At 38.7% G+C, this 16,780-nt stretch overlaps 1 protein-coding gene across 1 annotated transcript; it reads left to right on the top strand.

Moving 5' to 3' along the window:
* Nucleotides 1-10,854: 10,854 nt before the first annotated feature.
* Nucleotides 10,855-15,446, top strand: LOC107306284 (cryptic protein). Its single transcript, XM_015849339.2, has 6 exons — nt 10,855-11,279; nt 11,848-11,897; nt 12,003-12,179; nt 13,011-13,113; nt 13,194-13,303; nt 14,955-15,446. Exons 1-6 carry the CDS (start codon nt 11,257-11,259, stop codon nt 15,068-15,070), a joined length of 579 nt encoding a protein of 192 aa, XP_015704825.1. The 5' UTR covers nt 10,855-11,256; the 3' UTR covers nt 15,071-15,446.
* Nucleotides 15,447-16,780: the final 1,334 nt, after the last annotated feature.

Genomic DNA, 16,780 nt, shown 5'->3' with positions numbered 1-16,780 from the left:
CTTTATGGGACTTTGGTTGTTTTTGATGCACCCATTTGGGCATTGGAGTAGAATTTTTATATGTATGTGGTGTTGTTTGTTTGTTTGTTTTTTCCTTTTTTCCCCCCCTTTTTTTAATTTTTTTTTTTCCTAGCAAAAGCTAGGAACAACATCTTTAGTACTGAATCAATGCCTTTATTTTTTGCTGCTTTGCTGTCTTTTTGCAGCCCCATTTTTGGGTGAATCTATGGCTTGACAAAACCAGAGATAATACTTGTTCATCAAGGAGGGATATGGAGAAATTCTGATCCTTTTTAGTGTCATGTGAGAAGATGTCTTATTTTGGAGGGGATGTGCCTGCTGTGCACAGCAGGAGGTGGTGCCAGGCTACAAGTCATGAGATAGTTTGTGACACGATCTGTTTTTTTCCCATATGTTTAAACTTAACCCCCTCATTGAAACGTTTGCAACTGCCTTCATCGTCTTCAGTTTTTAAAAGTAATTGAATGCCATGCTGATGTAACAGTTTGTTCTTAGACTGGTTTTACTTTTCTTTCTTTCTAACAGACAGTTACACTTACGTGTTGTTGCCGTTGATGTGTGATGCCTGTTTCCAAAATCGTTGTACAGGCAAAATCATCAATCTAACAAGTTGATTGCTTCTTTGAAGAGGTAATCTTAAGCTGCTGATGGTGATGTAAAGCCTTAACGTTAATAGTTTGCCTGACCTTCTTAAGACTGAAAGTCCTATATTTGTAAAGTTCATAGCAATGTATTTATTTTGTAAATGGAGAGAAGGCTTCTCCTCCCAGCCACACTTTGCTCTAGAATGAGAAAAAAGGGTATATGCTGAGTTTTTATAAGTTTTATCACGCTGTCTCATCATAAAATTGTTCAAGCTTTTGAAAAAATTGCAGTTATTGAGTCCTTTATGGTACAGTTTTGAAAGATGTGCTGTGTTAACTACATAGTTACTACTTGCACTAAGCTAGTAGGCTAAAGCAGTGCCATTTACTTAAAAGAAACGAGGTTGTAGCAGTAAAGAAAGTTTTGTATTTACTTCTGAGCAATTCTACAGTATGAAGTATATTTACCATAATATACGTGCATAATCAAATAAGGATTTATATAAGGAAATCAAACCTCTCACCTAAGTCATTATAACTACAAAATTTTAAATAGTTTAGGCCAGTTATAACAATTCTGCTGAAACAATGCATGCATTTTTTTCTCTCTAGAAAAGTTCAATTAAGAAGGCTTATCTTGGAAAGGTATGTACAAGAGAATTCGGAGTCATAGGCATTATCCTATGCAATAGCATCAGAAGTGTAGAGATACACCTCTCAGCTAGGCGTATCTTGTATCAGAAATGCTGTGGTGAGCAGGACTAGGGAAGTCATCCTGCCCCTGTACTCAGCATTGGTGAGGCCTCACCTCAGGTACTGTGTTCCGTTTTGGGCACCTCAGCACAGGAAAGACATGGAGGTACTGGAGCAGGTCCAGAGAAGGGCAACGAGGCTCTTAAAGGGCTTGTAAAATCAACCCTATAAGGAGAGGCTAAGGAAGCTGGGGCTGTTTAATCTGGGGGAAAGGAGGCTGAGGGGAGACCTTATTGCCCTCTTCCAGTACCTGAAAGGTGCTTACAGTAAGAGTGGGGCAAGTCTCTTCTCACTGGTGACAAGTGACAGGACAGGGGAAATGGCTTCAAGTTAGGAAACACTTCTTTACAGAAAGGGTAGTTAAGCACTGGAATAGGGTCCCCAGGGAGGTGGTTGAATCGCCAACCCATGTGTTTAAGTGCCATTTGGATGTGGTGCTCAGGGATATGATTTAGGAGAGGGTTGTTAGAGTTAGGGTACTGTGGGGAGGCTGTGGTAGGACTTGATGATCTTCAAGGTCTTTTCCAACCTGGGTACTTCTGTGATTCTATGATTCTATTACTCATCTGTTTAATAGCATATGTGTATGGTAAATTTTGAGTCACAGCCTGAACCTCTGAGGCAAGGACTGGATTAGCTGTAGGAGCCATGGCAAGGGAATTCACCTGAGTGAACCAGGTTCCACCACTACTAGACCCCATTTAAGGGCTGACTACCACTGGAAAAGATCACTTTCTGGAGATTCCTCCTTTGTGGAGCTTTTCATCATGAGCCTAAATCTTTGGATATGGGTGAGCATTCCTTCTCTGTTCATTTGTTATCTCACCACAATACTCTCTCCAACTGTACTTTGTTGGCTGTACAGTGAGATATGGAAATCCTGGATACCTGTACACCCACATCTATTATCTGTTATATGCATGTAAAGAGGGAGGGTTTTTTTTCTGTATATCATAGATTCATCATATGGATTGGTCAGTGAGATCCAGGCATTACACACCCACTGTTCTTATGTTTTGGAAAGTAGTTTCTCAACATCAAGGTGTAGGAGTCCTAAAAGCAGGATGAAAAACAATCATGTGGTGGTTGTTTTACAGTAACTGTGCCCGTGCTTGTTCTGATTAGATGACAAATATGAAGTTCACTGCTTTCTGACAGAATAGAGTAAACTTCAAATCCATAAAGTAATTCACATCACAGAAAGTACTGGATTAAGGTAATGTGCATTTTTTACATACTTCAATTTGAACCTTTTTATTAAACGAAGGTACTATTCAAGTGTGAAATTTTTGGTGTCAGAAAATACACAATTGTGTACACAATTTGTCACAAATTTGCAGAGAATTTGTGGCTTAGAGTGTGTTGTATTTACAGGGCTATGTAGGCAGACAGCCTGATAGCCTAGTGAATTCAGGTTTTTTTAACCTGAATGCCTAAATCCAGCATGGAAATTATTACAATTTTAAAAATAATATTGCAGAAAAGACTTGGCAAGATAGACCAGACTTAAGAGCTGAGAAAGGCCTTTACCAGTTCTAAATGAGGCAGCACCTCTACTGCTTTTCCTTTTTTTTTTTTTTTTCCTTTTTCCAAACAGCCACAGATACAGAACTGCACCCTCATTGTCAAACTCACATGGTTGCCTGAAGCTACTTCTCTACAAGAGAAGAGAAGCACAGAAATTCAACCATGCATAAAGACAAAGTATTTAAATTTGTTTCATAGTGTCTATTGATGAGTCTTCTTTCTGCCAAACGGACACTAGGGAATGGACATTTTGTGACAGAGCATAAACTTAACACAGAATATACTATAATGAAAATTGTTCTCTGCTTTCAAAACACCACTTTATTTGAATTTTTGATAATTTTTTAATCCTTCATTCTCTTCTAGAGGTTGAATTCCCCATTAATAAGAGTTTACAATTTTATTATTTTCTCTTCTCCTTTCTTCAGTCTCCACATCAGGGTCTGTCATCCTCCTAGACATGCTTGCTACCCGAGGAGGCTATACAAGGTTTTGCAAGTTTTTATTGGTTGGGAGAAAGTCATATTTCTGAAAAAAAGTTCTGCAGTGAAATCTGTCGTGCATCTACATCCCTTTTTCTTAATACAGGTTCCCAGGTAGGTTTCGAGAAGACAGGAAGATAACAGGGGAAGACAGAAAGCTATTGTAGCCCATGGTTTTACCAACCAAGGATAGAATTCCTTCATGCACAGACTGAAGTATGCAAGAATATAAAGCTGATGTTCAGTCACTATTGTCCAGCGAATTTAGCCTTTCAGAACTACACTGAAGCATGGTTGAATCTTGTAGTAAGAACAGTCTTGCAGCATTACAGTCACCCAGGATAGCACTGCTTGAGCATCACAATCAAAACCAAATAAATGAATTGTATATAGTGCATTTCTCTATCAGAAAATTTTTAATGTCTGACACTGCAACCTGAGTTTCTGAAGAGATTTTTCTGAAATGGCAATCCTTACAGTAGAGACTCTTTAGAGACTCTTTTCAATTGCAGAAGGGTGGTATGCAGTCTATAAAGCAGCAGAGCATCCTTCAGAAAAACCATGTAATATCAAATTCCTCAGTATATGTTTTAAATTATTTGCTTGGTATTTCTGCCTTGTTAATGTATATATAAAATCTCAAGTTATCAGCAAAGTCACAGAGTGGACATAAGGGAACATATGTGGCATGGATCATTGAAAGAGCCAATTCATATAAAATGAGATTTTTTTCTTGTCCTTTATTCTGCAGAGCAGAGGGTTATATAGATGCTTTGCTGAAGCTCTTAATGCCACAAAACTCTCAGCTACAAATGAATTATTAGACTGACACATCACAGAGTAACTCTGTGCCCTGACCGCTGCCCCTTTTTGCACAGTCTACAAGTGAGCAACATATGCCTTGCCATGCAAAGGCCTTTATATGAGAAGAGGTTAAACCAGGGTGAGAAGTACACACCACTGCACTGAACTGTTAGCATCAGGACTAGTTTAAAAGAGAGAGACACCACGTTAAAGAAGTCTATCTAAATACGCCTCAGGATCAGTCTTACTTGATAGTAGACTTGTTCGTAGATTAGGACCACAGAATAGTTAAAGCTGGAAAAGACCTCTAAGATCAAATACTCCAACCATCCATCTACTACCAATATTGCCTTCTGAACAGTAGTATCACATGATCATCAAGGCTGAAAAAGACCCCCAAGATCATCCACCCCAACCATCCACCTATCACCAGTATTTCCCACTAAACCATATCCCAACAATACCTAAGTATCTTGAACGCCTTTATGGATGGTGACTACACCACCTCCCTAGGCAGGTTGTTCCATTGTCTGACTACTCTCTAGGAGAACTTTTTCCTAACATCCAAACTGGATCTCCCCTGGTGCAACTTGAGACCATTCCTTCTAGTCCTTTCACTAGTTATTTGAGAAAAGAGGCTGTATCTCACCCTGCCACACCCTCCATTCAAGTAGTTATAGAGAGACATAGTGTTGCTCCTGAGCCTCTTTTTTCTCCAGACTAAATAATCCCTGTTTCTTCAGCCACTTCTTACAAGACTTGTGCTCCAGACCCTTCTCTAACCATGCTCCAGGACCTTAATGTCTTCTTGTAGTGAGAAACACATCCTTAAGTACCACACCTACATGCTCCTTGAACACCTCCAGGTGTGGTGACTCAACCACTTCCCAGGGTGGCCCATTCCAGTGCCTGAATGCTCTCTCAGAGAAGTTTTTCCTAACATCTAACCTGGTACAACTTGCGGACATCTCCTCTCATCCTATTGCTGTTTCCTGGGAGAAGGGGATGATCCACCTAATCATAACCTCCTTTCAGGCAATTGTACAGAGCAATAATGTCTCCTCTGGGTCTCCTCTTCTCTGGACTGAAAAATCCCACTTCCTTCAGCTGCTTCCTGTAAGACTTGTGTTCCAGTTCCCTCACAGCTTCATTGCCCTTCATTAGTGCTTTCGAATGTAATTTGTTTCTCCTTTTCTGCTTACTTATCTTCAAACAGTAAAGCTAGAAATTAAGTTACTTAGGGATTTGTAAGCACTGTGGAGCAAAGACTTTTATATATATTGATATTTGGTTGATTCCTAAATAATGATGAGGCTCTGGCTGACCACCAAACAAGCAGAAGAAATGCCCAAGAGAGAGGTAAAATGCAAACTGTACTGCAAAATGCAAGCTGTTAGCCTCCAGATATTCTGAACTTTCAGCCTCTTTGACAAATTGCTGCCAGTCCTCCAGTTCAGTGTAGGAAAGGTTTAGAAAGCAAAATGATCCATAACCTTTTTTTTTTTTTCCCCTCATTTGGACAAGTTTAGAAAAGCGAGCTCACTTTGATAAGTGTGCAGGAAGGATCCCTGTCCCTGCATAGAATAAAGAAAAAGTACAGCCCCTTTCCACACAAGTACAAGCCCTTTCCTTTGACATATATGCATGTCATTCTGCTATTTCTAGATAAAACACAAACAAAATGGAGACATTTTCTCAGAACAAAATCACTGTGAAGATGAAGCACACATAAATATTACCCTGATATAGTCCAGCAAGGTCAGACACACATAGATGGTCATTGAAAAAATTACTCTGCATTAGAACATGTCCCCTGAAGCACAGCTAGATTAAATATTAATTAATGTAGCTCTGCATCTAATTTGCACATTGACCTGCCAGATGTTTTGCTGTAGTTCATAGATATCTGTCATTATTTTGATAAAAGTACACAAGATACAATTTTGATAAGTGTATCAGATGAGAATATGCATGCTGTAAGACATTTGTCCTTATGTTTATAATGGTCCAGTGGCATTAAACTAGTGCAGATCACTATGAGGATTACTTTACTTTCTTCCTTTTATCCTCAAGTCAGGTAGTAACATATTTAAACTAAAGCAGCCATTCTTGTTATGGTGTTTTAAAAAAAGCTTCCTGGGGCACTTATGCTACTTAATAAAACCAGTGGAAGTGCTTGTACCCAGATCTCCATTTTGTGCATCTACAAAGAGGCAAATATAGCAACCTGTACACAATCTCATGGAAAGCCCCTTGTGGTAGTAAGAGCTGGTCTGACCAGCTCATGTTGAGAAAGTTCAGAGAGACCATATAAGTTGTTCATTTAAGCTGTGTTAAGTTTTACACAGCTTTTAGAAATCAACAGTTCCTAGGTAGCTATCTGAGAACCAAAAAAAAAAAAAAAAAACACACACACACCCAAAAAAAAAAAAAAAAAAAATCTTCTGGCTCCTATTATGTCTTTCCAGCCAGCATCCTCACCTTATAGTTAGATAAGTTCACCCTGTGTGTTCCCAAACTCAGAACATGTTGTATCCTATGTGCTCAGTCTGTCGATATGTCAAGCCCAGGTTCAGGCCAATGGCCTCTCAGTTGGCTCCCACATGCCTGGCAATGCCTTGCCTGTGTCAGGTAGCCAGTCTAAGCACTGCCCAGGTTCAAGGGAGGGAAGGACTCTTTACTTCATCAGGGAACTGTAAGTCACCCAACCAGTCTACCAGCTTTACTTCACAGATGTCTCTATTCCCAAGACTTGGGAAGACAACTGTTTCCCACTGTTCTCCATAATACTCTGCATAACTGATTTAACAGTGCCCAGTCCGGTCAGAGATCAGGTCCTAGACCTAAGGTGGAGTTCAGCAAATCAAAGGTTTCTGATCAGTAGGTGCTTTGGCTGCACTGGCCTTCACTGAATTTTGCATACTCATGAGCAGTCTGAAGCCAAGAAAACCAACAGAATACCTTGACATTCCAAGAAGTAATGTCAAACAGGTATTCGCTTTACTACAGCGCTGAGTACATGGGGATCTCTCCACCAACATGCACACATATGCATAGCATAGGCATATTTATTACATTCCAACGACATGGACAGAAATTCCAAGAAAAAAATAATATCTCTGGTGGTAGTGAGATAAAGGATGAAGTCATTCTCTCTGTAAATTTCCAACCTTTTAAGGGGGGGAGGGTAACCTAGACCAGTTCCCACTGAGCTGAGGCATCTGTATTGCCATCTTATCTTCAACAGCAGGTCATCTATTTTACTTACTTATCTTCACTTGACAAGTTTTGGCGCCTCCACATTCTGTTCTTGAGCTTACATTTATGCAAGCCTCCTGTCCTTCAGCTTGTATCCACTCAAGTTCTGCAAAAGGCTGTTCTCACAATATGGAAAATCTGTTCTCACAATTTAAGTCTTTACAGTACATCTCCCAGGAAGCCAGGGAAACCAAAGTTTTTCTCATCTTTGTTGCTACTTTTTTTTTTTTTTTTTTTTTTTTTTTTAATGCTATAGTACCTCTAGTCTTCAGGAATTTATTGATTATGAAGCTCTCAAAGATATTAAGAATCATACACTTGGAACTAGGTACTAATACAGCAAAAAAGACAGCATTGATTCTCCACACTTTATCTTTCATAATAGTCTTAGGACTATTACACTATTACATATTAGGAACTGAAGCCAGAGGATGTAGACCTTAAACCTACAGTTCCCCAGATGAGCAACAATACCATGTTTTAAAAGAAGAAAGGGATAAAAACCCAAACAAATCAAAACAAAAAAGAAAAAAACAAAAAAACCTGATTTGCTCACATCCTGTTTGCTGGTACCTAGTTCATACTGTGCATTTCTTTACAGTGCTGCTTATTGCAGCTACAGTACCAGAGGTAAGCTGGTGTTCACCATACTCTGGGACGCACTGGGTACTCAGAACTGCTAACCCTCTCGTACCCATCACAATTATGATGGAACAGTTGTAATCGAGACTTAAGGAGTTATTCTATCCTAGCTGTTAGGCACACACTAACAGCAGAATAACTGAGTGGCACCTGTTAGAGATCATCCAGAAGAGTGTCACAAAAGTGACCCAAGGAATGGAAAACCTCCCCTGTGAAGATAAACTGAGACAGCTGGGGATGTTCAGATCAGAGAAGAGAAAGCTCTGGGGATATCTGATAGTTGCTTTTCAGTATCAAAGAGGGGGTATCAGAAAGAATACAAACTCTTTAGCGGGCCTGTTGTGATAGGACAAGTGAAAATGGTTGCTGCTAAAAAGGGGGAGGTTTTTTACAGTCAGAGTGGTGAGGCACTGGTGCATGTTGCTCAGAGGTGTGGTGGAAACCCTATTCTTGGAGACATTCAAGGTCAACCTGGACCAGGCTCTGAGCAACTTGATCTAACTGTAGATGTCCCTGTTCCCATTGCTGGGAAGTTGGACTAGATGACCTTTAAGGATCCTTTCCAACTCAAACAATTCCGTGGTTCTGTTTTAATTTCACCCTTAACCGTATAGACCCCTTGACCTCCTTTAAGAACAGTACTAAAGACACCTAATAGTTGTTATGTGCATAGTACTCAATCAAAATGCTCAAGACCAGCTCTTTGATTTGCTCCACTCTTATCTTGATTGTGGCTCATAAAGTGGATGCATCTGTCCTTACAACAGTTTCTCTCAAATCCCTGGGCAGAAGCAATCTCTTTCTTGCAGATTCTGTCAACAAGCAACAGTGCTTTTCTACACTAAGACATCAGCCTCATCTCCATAGTGTACCCAGGCAAGAGCAGCACCTAAGCAATGTAGGTTGTCCTTATTTTCATGTGTACCTGTAACTTCAGGAATAAGAAAGGAGGGAAGAAGATATCATAGAGATAAATGTTTACCAACTTCTTTACAGTTCCTCAGGTTGTTAGCTCTTGCACTTACAAAGTTGACTTCTGATCCTAAACAAATGGTACAAGGTGTGAAAAATGATCAGTATTTTTTTTTACCACCATCTCCATTTTGAAAGTTATCTCCAGTGTGGCGTGGGGAATCTGACACCCTGAAAATCTCTCCAAAATAACTATGTTGATACTGCATTTACTAAAAGCAAATAACCAAAAAACAAGAAGTGTGTTATGCTTGTGTTTCCTTATCTGTATTTATTTTTTCCTGCCTGCAATCTATGGGGAGGGGAAAACCAGCAAACTAAATCCTAGGTGATGCACTTCAGCATCTGATACTGTAAATTAGAAAGGTGCTACTAGCTAGACCAAGTAGAAAATGAGAAAAGCAGAAAAACAGTAAGCAAATGTAATAGGTACAGGTGTTCTATCTAATGCTACTACACAGCTTCATTCAAACTAAAACATAAGTTGTTTGAACTGGAAATATTTTACATCAGGAAACATTTTCATATGCTGATATATTCCAGACATCTACATATTCTTAATATGCACAGAAACGATGTATCTTCCATTTACTGTAAAACATCCTAATTAAGAACAGTATCTATACTCACAACAGTACAGGAATATGTGATGGCTTTTATATTGATAGCAAGGAGTTAGCGTATAGCCACAAGAGAACAGTTGAGGTTAATCAACTGGAGTCAACAGTGTTACTGGTGCTGAGAATGCTGTACCCAGTAAAAGAACACTTCCCACAAGACAGCAAGCACACCCTGCAGAAAGAGACATTTAATGTCTCCAGACATTCAGTTCTACTCTTTCATTCGATATCAACATCCCCTCAGGAGACACAAGAAAACATGCCCTCAGAGCACTTAGGTTCACTTGAGTGATAAGCCAGCTGATTAAATTAGAAATATTATCTCATAAATTAAACTGGCATATTTACTGCATTGGACAGGGTGTGTTTGCTTCTTCCAAACTGCTTGTCAAGTGGGGACAAAGCTGCCAACCTTCAGCCATGATATCTTACAAACTGCAAGAGATGGCAATGTCTTTAGCCAGTACAGCCAACTCTTCATGAGGGTCTAGCTCATATATCTGACTTGGGCTAGACATGCTACTGTCTCTGTTATCTTGATTTGTGACAGTTTAATGAAGGTAGCCCTCTTTCACATGCTGTCCAAAACAAAACACACATGCGTTCCCTGCAGTTTCCTCTTGGCTTAGGTAATGCAGGATAATTTTTGCTGACTTTTTTTTTTTTTTTTTTAAACCACTGTCCAAAGCTGCAGGTGTTCTTGCCAGAGTTGCTGAGGTTGTGTAAAGTCGTGAGAATTCCTAGACCCTTTTAGTGTACACTGATAATAAAATTTATGTCAGATCATTTTGCATGGACTAGGAATGCCCTCTAAAGGGTTTTTCATTACAAAAAGTTTCAAAGATTGTCTTCAGAATTTATGAATGGCTGTTGTGAAACAACAGACATATGTCAAGAACCTCGTGCAGCTTTCTGTAGTACTGCTGATAGCAGTCTCTTGTGCAGGATCTGTTTCTGTCTCGGTGCTGCAAAGAGGTAAAATTTTACAAAGCTAGAGCTCCCTGTAGGAAACCAGGGTAGAGACAAGCTTTATTATGTGCTTGCTGCAGTTCACCATACAACTACAACAGTTCTACAGAAATTTTGTCTTTCCTATGCAATATGGGACGACAGTGTACATACACCTTTTTTTTTTTTTTTTTTTTTTTTTTTTTTTTTTTTCCCCCCCCCCCCCCCCCCTCCCCCCCCGCACACACACATTTGACAAGTTAATTGGAGTTGAGGACTTACTGGCTTGCGCTTTTCAGTGGTCACAGTCCCTCAAATCTCCCTCCAGTTGTACCTAAGCCCATTTTGCTCCACCCTTTAGCAGCGCATGTTAATCAAGGACAGGACTGGGAGTCCCTGTCTGAGTCGCCACTCCTTTTCTGGAGCTCAGTGGGGGCTCAGTAAGCGATACGACTGGGAACTATGTCTTTTCTACATTGCTGTGAGCTGGACAGAAAGAGAAAACTTTCCTCCGTCAACCTTCCTGCCTGTCTTGGTACTGTATATGGTGCAAGAACAACTGCATGTAGCAGCTTTCAGTAAGGGACTTTGGACCTCTGCTCAAGCTTTCCTGGAGGAATACTCAGTATTTCAAACTTCGGGAAAATGTACTCGCGAAAACATGTTGGGTAAGGCTGCCTGCACTGCCGGGTACCTCCTCTTGATAAGGATACTTTGTCTTTTAATAGTACTTACTTTGATTGAGAATCGGAACAGGATGATGAAAGGAACTAACGTGCCTGGACCCGAAGGTGAAGGCAAATGTTCCCCTCTTGCCTTTACTGATTTTGTAATTAGTTGGTAGTAACTCCATTGTAGTAAATAAATGTATGGAAATAGAGCGTTTATCTGATTGTCATCCAGAAAGTGTATGGTATCTGTATCTTTCTGGAAGACGGCATAAGTATACACGTCCTTGTTTCCTCATTCTCTCCCTTCTGTTTCTTTTCCATTTTTTTTTTCGCTTTTTTTTTTTTTTTCCTTTCGTTCTTTTTTTTAATTTTTTTCCTTTTCTTTCCATTCACAATCTTGAGATTGTTGGTCTGATAATTCCTGCGGATATGAAATAGATATAGTTTATAATTTCAGTGCTAGATAAATCTTTGAAAATGTTCCTCCCCTCCCCTGAAATCCAAACATATTTTGTTCCCTGTTTCATATTAGCGTGAATCTAATTTATTTATTTGGCTTTCGTAGAATTCTTTTTACTGTGACTCTGATTTGGCAGGCCATTCATATTGGAGAAGGTAAGGAAAATATGTTTTTTCCCCTGCTCCTTTTTTCTTTTGTAGATTTATAGTATGCATTGCTTCATTACAACCTGTCCTTCCATTTTTGCACTTCTTTTCAAGGCCGTGAAAAAGAAGACCATGAAAACGATGTGAAAAATCTCAATGTCACAGCACAAAAGCAGCACCCTAAGAATTCAGTGACAATTATAGATGCTTTCAGTGACATGAATCAAAGTTACCAAAGCAGAAAGCATCAGAATTCCATGGAATTTGTACCTTTCACTGGGATTACAGAGAGTAGGTAACTTTATTCATTTAAACAATGTCATAAAATCTTTTGGCTTTGTTTGCTTATTTGTTTTAAATACAAACCATAATAACCCTTTGATTATTCTCCTTGGCCATGAGTTGGCAGAAAGCTTCCGACCTGCTGGTGTTCCATGGCAGCTTTTAAATTTTCCCATGGCCGCTTATGAAACGGTGCTAAATATTTAAGGTAAAAGCTGCGACCTCTCATCTGCAAAACGTTTCACAGTGATAAAACAGAATGTTTTGAAATAATTAGTATTTAGACTTTTAGATTTGGAAAGGAGGTCGTAAAATTTTGTAAAAATCTATTTTGTAAAATTCACTGTGACCAAAATTTCACGAGAACAGAAGAAATCGAGCAGAAAGCTTTATCCCAGGCGTCTCAGAAGTGCCTGAGGGAACGTTCTTTTCAGTCTCAAGACTAAGCTGCACTTCTCCCTAACAATGCCTCCTTTCTTCAAATATTAGCAGCACTTCCCGGTAATTGCCCTCTTTCTTCGTGTGACTGAAACATGCCTCAGTCAAAGTGAAATATTTCACTTGGGTATGTGCTGCTTCTGTGGGACATGCCAGGCCTTTCTTCTTGACCATGCCGTAATCCCTGGTAGTTTGCTTCTAATCCCTAACCAAACAAACTCGACTTAACTGCAAACACTCCTAACAAGCAGCTAATTTTATTGTCTCTAAAGACAATAAAAAAGGCATGTTTTGCAACTGGGGAGAACAAGTGAGGAAAAGGGGAAGTTCACAGCCCATTGGATGCTTTGTAGACCCAATAACGTTGTCTTGCTTTGTAAACTCCTTAATACCGTCTCGCAGGTAAAAATCTGAATAGAAACTGCTGCCAAAATGGAGGGACCTGCATCCTAGGGGCTTTCTGTGCATGCCCAAAGCATTTTAGTGGCCGACACTGTGAACTAAGGTAAAGATAAAATAAAAACCAGGGAGCATCTCTGGCTGGCTATCTCTTATGATGGTAATTGTCTCCCTTGTCCTTGACAGAAAGTGCGGCAGCATTGCCCATGGCGACTGGGTGATGAAGGGCTGCTGGCTGTGTCGGTGCCTCTATGGCACTCTGAAGTGCCTCTCTCAAAACACGCAAGACAGCTGTGGTAAGGGTCAGTGGTAAATCGAGGAGTTTTGTTGTTGTTGTTGTTATTTTCTTTTTGGCTGGTGGGCAGCAGAACTGCCTTTTGCAGTGGTGGTTTACTTGAAGGAACGCTGTATGTGCTCTATTTTAACTTCTGGGTGCCATGTTTTGCTTCAAAGAATATGTTAGTGGAACAGTGAATAACATAGCTGTTGCTCTATACAATACAATATACTTGGGATCCTTATAATCCTGTGCAGCAGGAAATTTATTTCTACCATTTTAATTTGAAGTTACAGGGATGAATATGTTCTGGAAATCTGCATATATTTGAGTTTCCACATAACCAGGCAATTTGGATAACAAAATTCCACAGTAAAATGAAGGGTTTTTTTGTTTTTGTTTATAAATCAGGAGCCAGAGAAAATAGATGTTCACTATTGTGGTAGAAATAGAAATCAATATTAAACTAGAGAGATAAGTGCTGAAAATCATAGTATAAGCTACTCAATGCATCTAAGTGGCTGAAAATTAGTCTGAATTCTGATCTGTTGCTTAATTCTCAGAATACTGCTCTATGAAGTTATAACCCAGGGCATTCAACACAAATAATGTGCAGCCCCAGCCCTGGCCAGTGCACAGTAGTAACTTATAATATCCTCACATGCACAATGTTACTTCGTTATCTTTAGAGTTCAGTTTAAAAAACCGTATACAACATATAAAGGTCTGAGTGTCTCACTTGTACCCCAAAGAACTACCAGCCTCTTCTTTCCTGACCAGATTCCCATCTGTGTAGCACTGCATTGTGAAGCTGTGACTCTTGAGTTATATTACCTATTCAGAAATAAAATCTTATTAAAAAACCTGAGTTTCTCAAATTCCTTGGAAATCCCAACCACATTATACGTTCACAATCTCAGGGAGCTGAAATGCAGAAGAGACGTGAAATTGCAAGCCACAGATAAACAAAACAGAAAAACCATCAACAGCAAAACAAACAAACAAAAAGCATTTGGCCTTGAAGGCTTCTCTTCTGATTTATTACACGAGGCAACTAACTAGCAACAGTCAGATTCTTTTGAGGAGTTAAATCTTCTAATGTTTAAGCTCTTTTTAGTATTCAGTTTTGTGTTGATCATTTCCCATTACGAAAGCAAAAAACCTAACAGGCCTGGCCATATTCAGTAAAGGCAGTAATGTTCAGTAAAAACTGCTCTCAAGTTCCACTTAACAAAGACAGTAAAAGTAATGCTGAAAAACCAGTTGCTCATACTCCCAGCAGAGGCTCATGGCTTTTACATGCTGAGGTTATGGCTTTCTGGTTTTGCTGAGAATTGAAGGCTCATCCTGGTAAGGGAAGGGTTAAAAGGCTACATGCAGATTTAGTGCATACCTCTTGTGAAGATGTCGCTTTTGCTTGGTATTTGCCTTTCATTATTCCGAGATTAATGCCTGCAAGAGCTGACAAACGCTATCAGTTTCTCCTCAAACGATCCCTGATGGGACCACTATTCACAATCTCTTTCTTGAGAATAGCTTCTTTGATTGGTTTTAGCAGCCTATACTTCCAGTGTGAGTACCTGAGAGATGTTTCAGAAGTTCCAAAGTATGTTGAAAATCCTTGTTATCGTTAATCATTTATTTATTTATTTATTTAAATGTTTTTGTAGAACAGAGAAGGGAAGAGGAAATCATCAGACTGTATTCCAAAGGTCTAAGATCGCAGCAAACAGTGTCTGCACTGATTTGCTTTCTCACCTTCATCCTGGAGCTTTGCTGCTGGTAGCTGTGAAGCTGAACAGAAAGACTACGCCAGGGCTCCGGTAGCCTTTAATAAAAGTTGGACAACTTCTTTCTTTAGTAAAATGCAGATTATACTTGTATTTACATACCTGAAGCAGACTACTATGTGCTAGTTAATGATGAAATGCTTGGTTTATTATAAATACAGATTATATAAATGTGAAGTATCTATATTATTTTATTATTATTATATTGCTACTACCAGTGTCTAATTCCAGCAGTTCTTTAGTTTTTAAATACCATTCTTTCAGTGGAAGAACTAAAAATGAATTACCTATGTCTTAAGTACAGCACATTAATGAAATTTCCTTTGTACATGATACACCTACTTTAAATAAATAGCACCTACTTTAAATAAATAACAGTGTTTTTCTTTGTTTCTGAAAAAATTTAGTGTTTGGTTTTATTTAACGTGAAAACTCTGACTAACCATCTAGTTACCCTATTGTAATCAGTAACAAAATGGTAAAAAAAGGGCAGGATAGCTGAAATTAGGGAAGATAAGAAGGATTTTAATGATAAATTTCAAACACTGTGGTTATGGAAGAACTAGATGTTAAACAGCTTTTCAGTTTCTATTATTATTTATTGTAGCTAAAATTGTATCCATGCATAATGTTAGGCAGGAAGTAAATAAATGTTTCTGAAGAACACAGAGCTGATAATCATTTGCCCTTTGAGAGTTTATTTTATTTTGCATCCTAAAAATAAAAGCTCTTCTTTTGTTTACAAAAGAAGTGAAGGGCAATCTCTTTAATATTTTTCTATAAGAAATATGTCCTGAACTACATACTATTTAAATATCAGTATTTCTAGGCTGTAAAATAAAATTAAAAAAAAAAAATAAAAATTGGAACATGTAACTTCATCTGTGGTTTATAAGACATCAAGTACATGTTTATTTAAAAGAAAGAAAGGGAAAAAGAAAAGAGCAAGTTTGTTGTGGCCTAAATGTTCCTTCATTCTCTCAGTTTGAAGCTACTACATAGAAACAATTAAATTTTAATTTTATTGGCTCTAAAGATGCTGCTGATTTGTAAAATCACTAGGAGGACTTTAATGGCATTCAAAAGTTAAGTAGAAGCAATTCTTAATATTTTTTTTCTTGATGTTTCAAACTAAGAGAACAATCCAGTTGCTCAGCAGAAAAAGATGCATTACCAACAAATGTTTTAGTAAGTTGGTAATAAGTTAAATCTATGACTGTTTTGTAAGACTTGCAGGAAGCTCCTGTGTGAAAACAAGGGCATACAAATACTACCAAGTATTCAGGCTGCTCCTCTGAACACCTTGGAGTTGAGAAGTGAGGTTTTTCACCACACAAAATACAGTAGACCAGGTTTTCTTTTGTTGTTGTTTTTCTTTCTTATTATATCACTTACCAGTATCTCATCTTTACTCATCTATCTGTGTTTGCACAAACTTTGAGAAGAGGGTGCTATCTTAAGACAATTATATGTCAGAGAGTACAGCTTGGAGGAAAATAGTCTATTTATCAGATGCTAATTTATGGTGATACCATTGTGAAAGCAACTTTGTTTGCCAGAAAGCATACCTGGGAAGCAATAGTGCATGTAATGGGTCTCAAAGATGCTATTCTTTTTTAAGGAAAGTAGCAAAATATGTGGAAAGCAGACTGTACAGTAAAAATACATCTGAATACTAAAAGGGAAGAATGACCAAGTAGCAGAAT

This window comes from Coturnix japonica, chromosome Z, assembly GCF_001577835.2.
Source record: "Coturnix japonica isolate 7356 chromosome Z, Coturnix japonica 2.1, whole genome shotgun sequence".
Lineage (NCBI taxonomy): Eukaryota > Metazoa > Chordata > Aves > Galliformes > Phasianidae > Coturnix > Coturnix japonica.
This window is presented reverse-complemented; position numbering and strand designations above follow the sequence as displayed.

Bases quoted from the DNA above. Each gene is read 5' to 3' on its own strand.
- LOC107306284 (XM_015849339.2), top strand. From the start codon at position 11,257: ATGTACTCGCGAAAACATGTTGG. The intron at 11,898-12,002 runs GTAAGGAAAATA...CTTCTTTTCAAG, and splicing joins GGCCATTCATATTGGAGAAG to GCCGTGAAAAAGAAGACCAT. The intron at 13,114-13,193 runs GTAAAGATAAAA...TGTCCTTGACAG, and splicing joins GGCCGACACTGTGAACTAAG to AAAGTGCGGCAGCATTGCCC.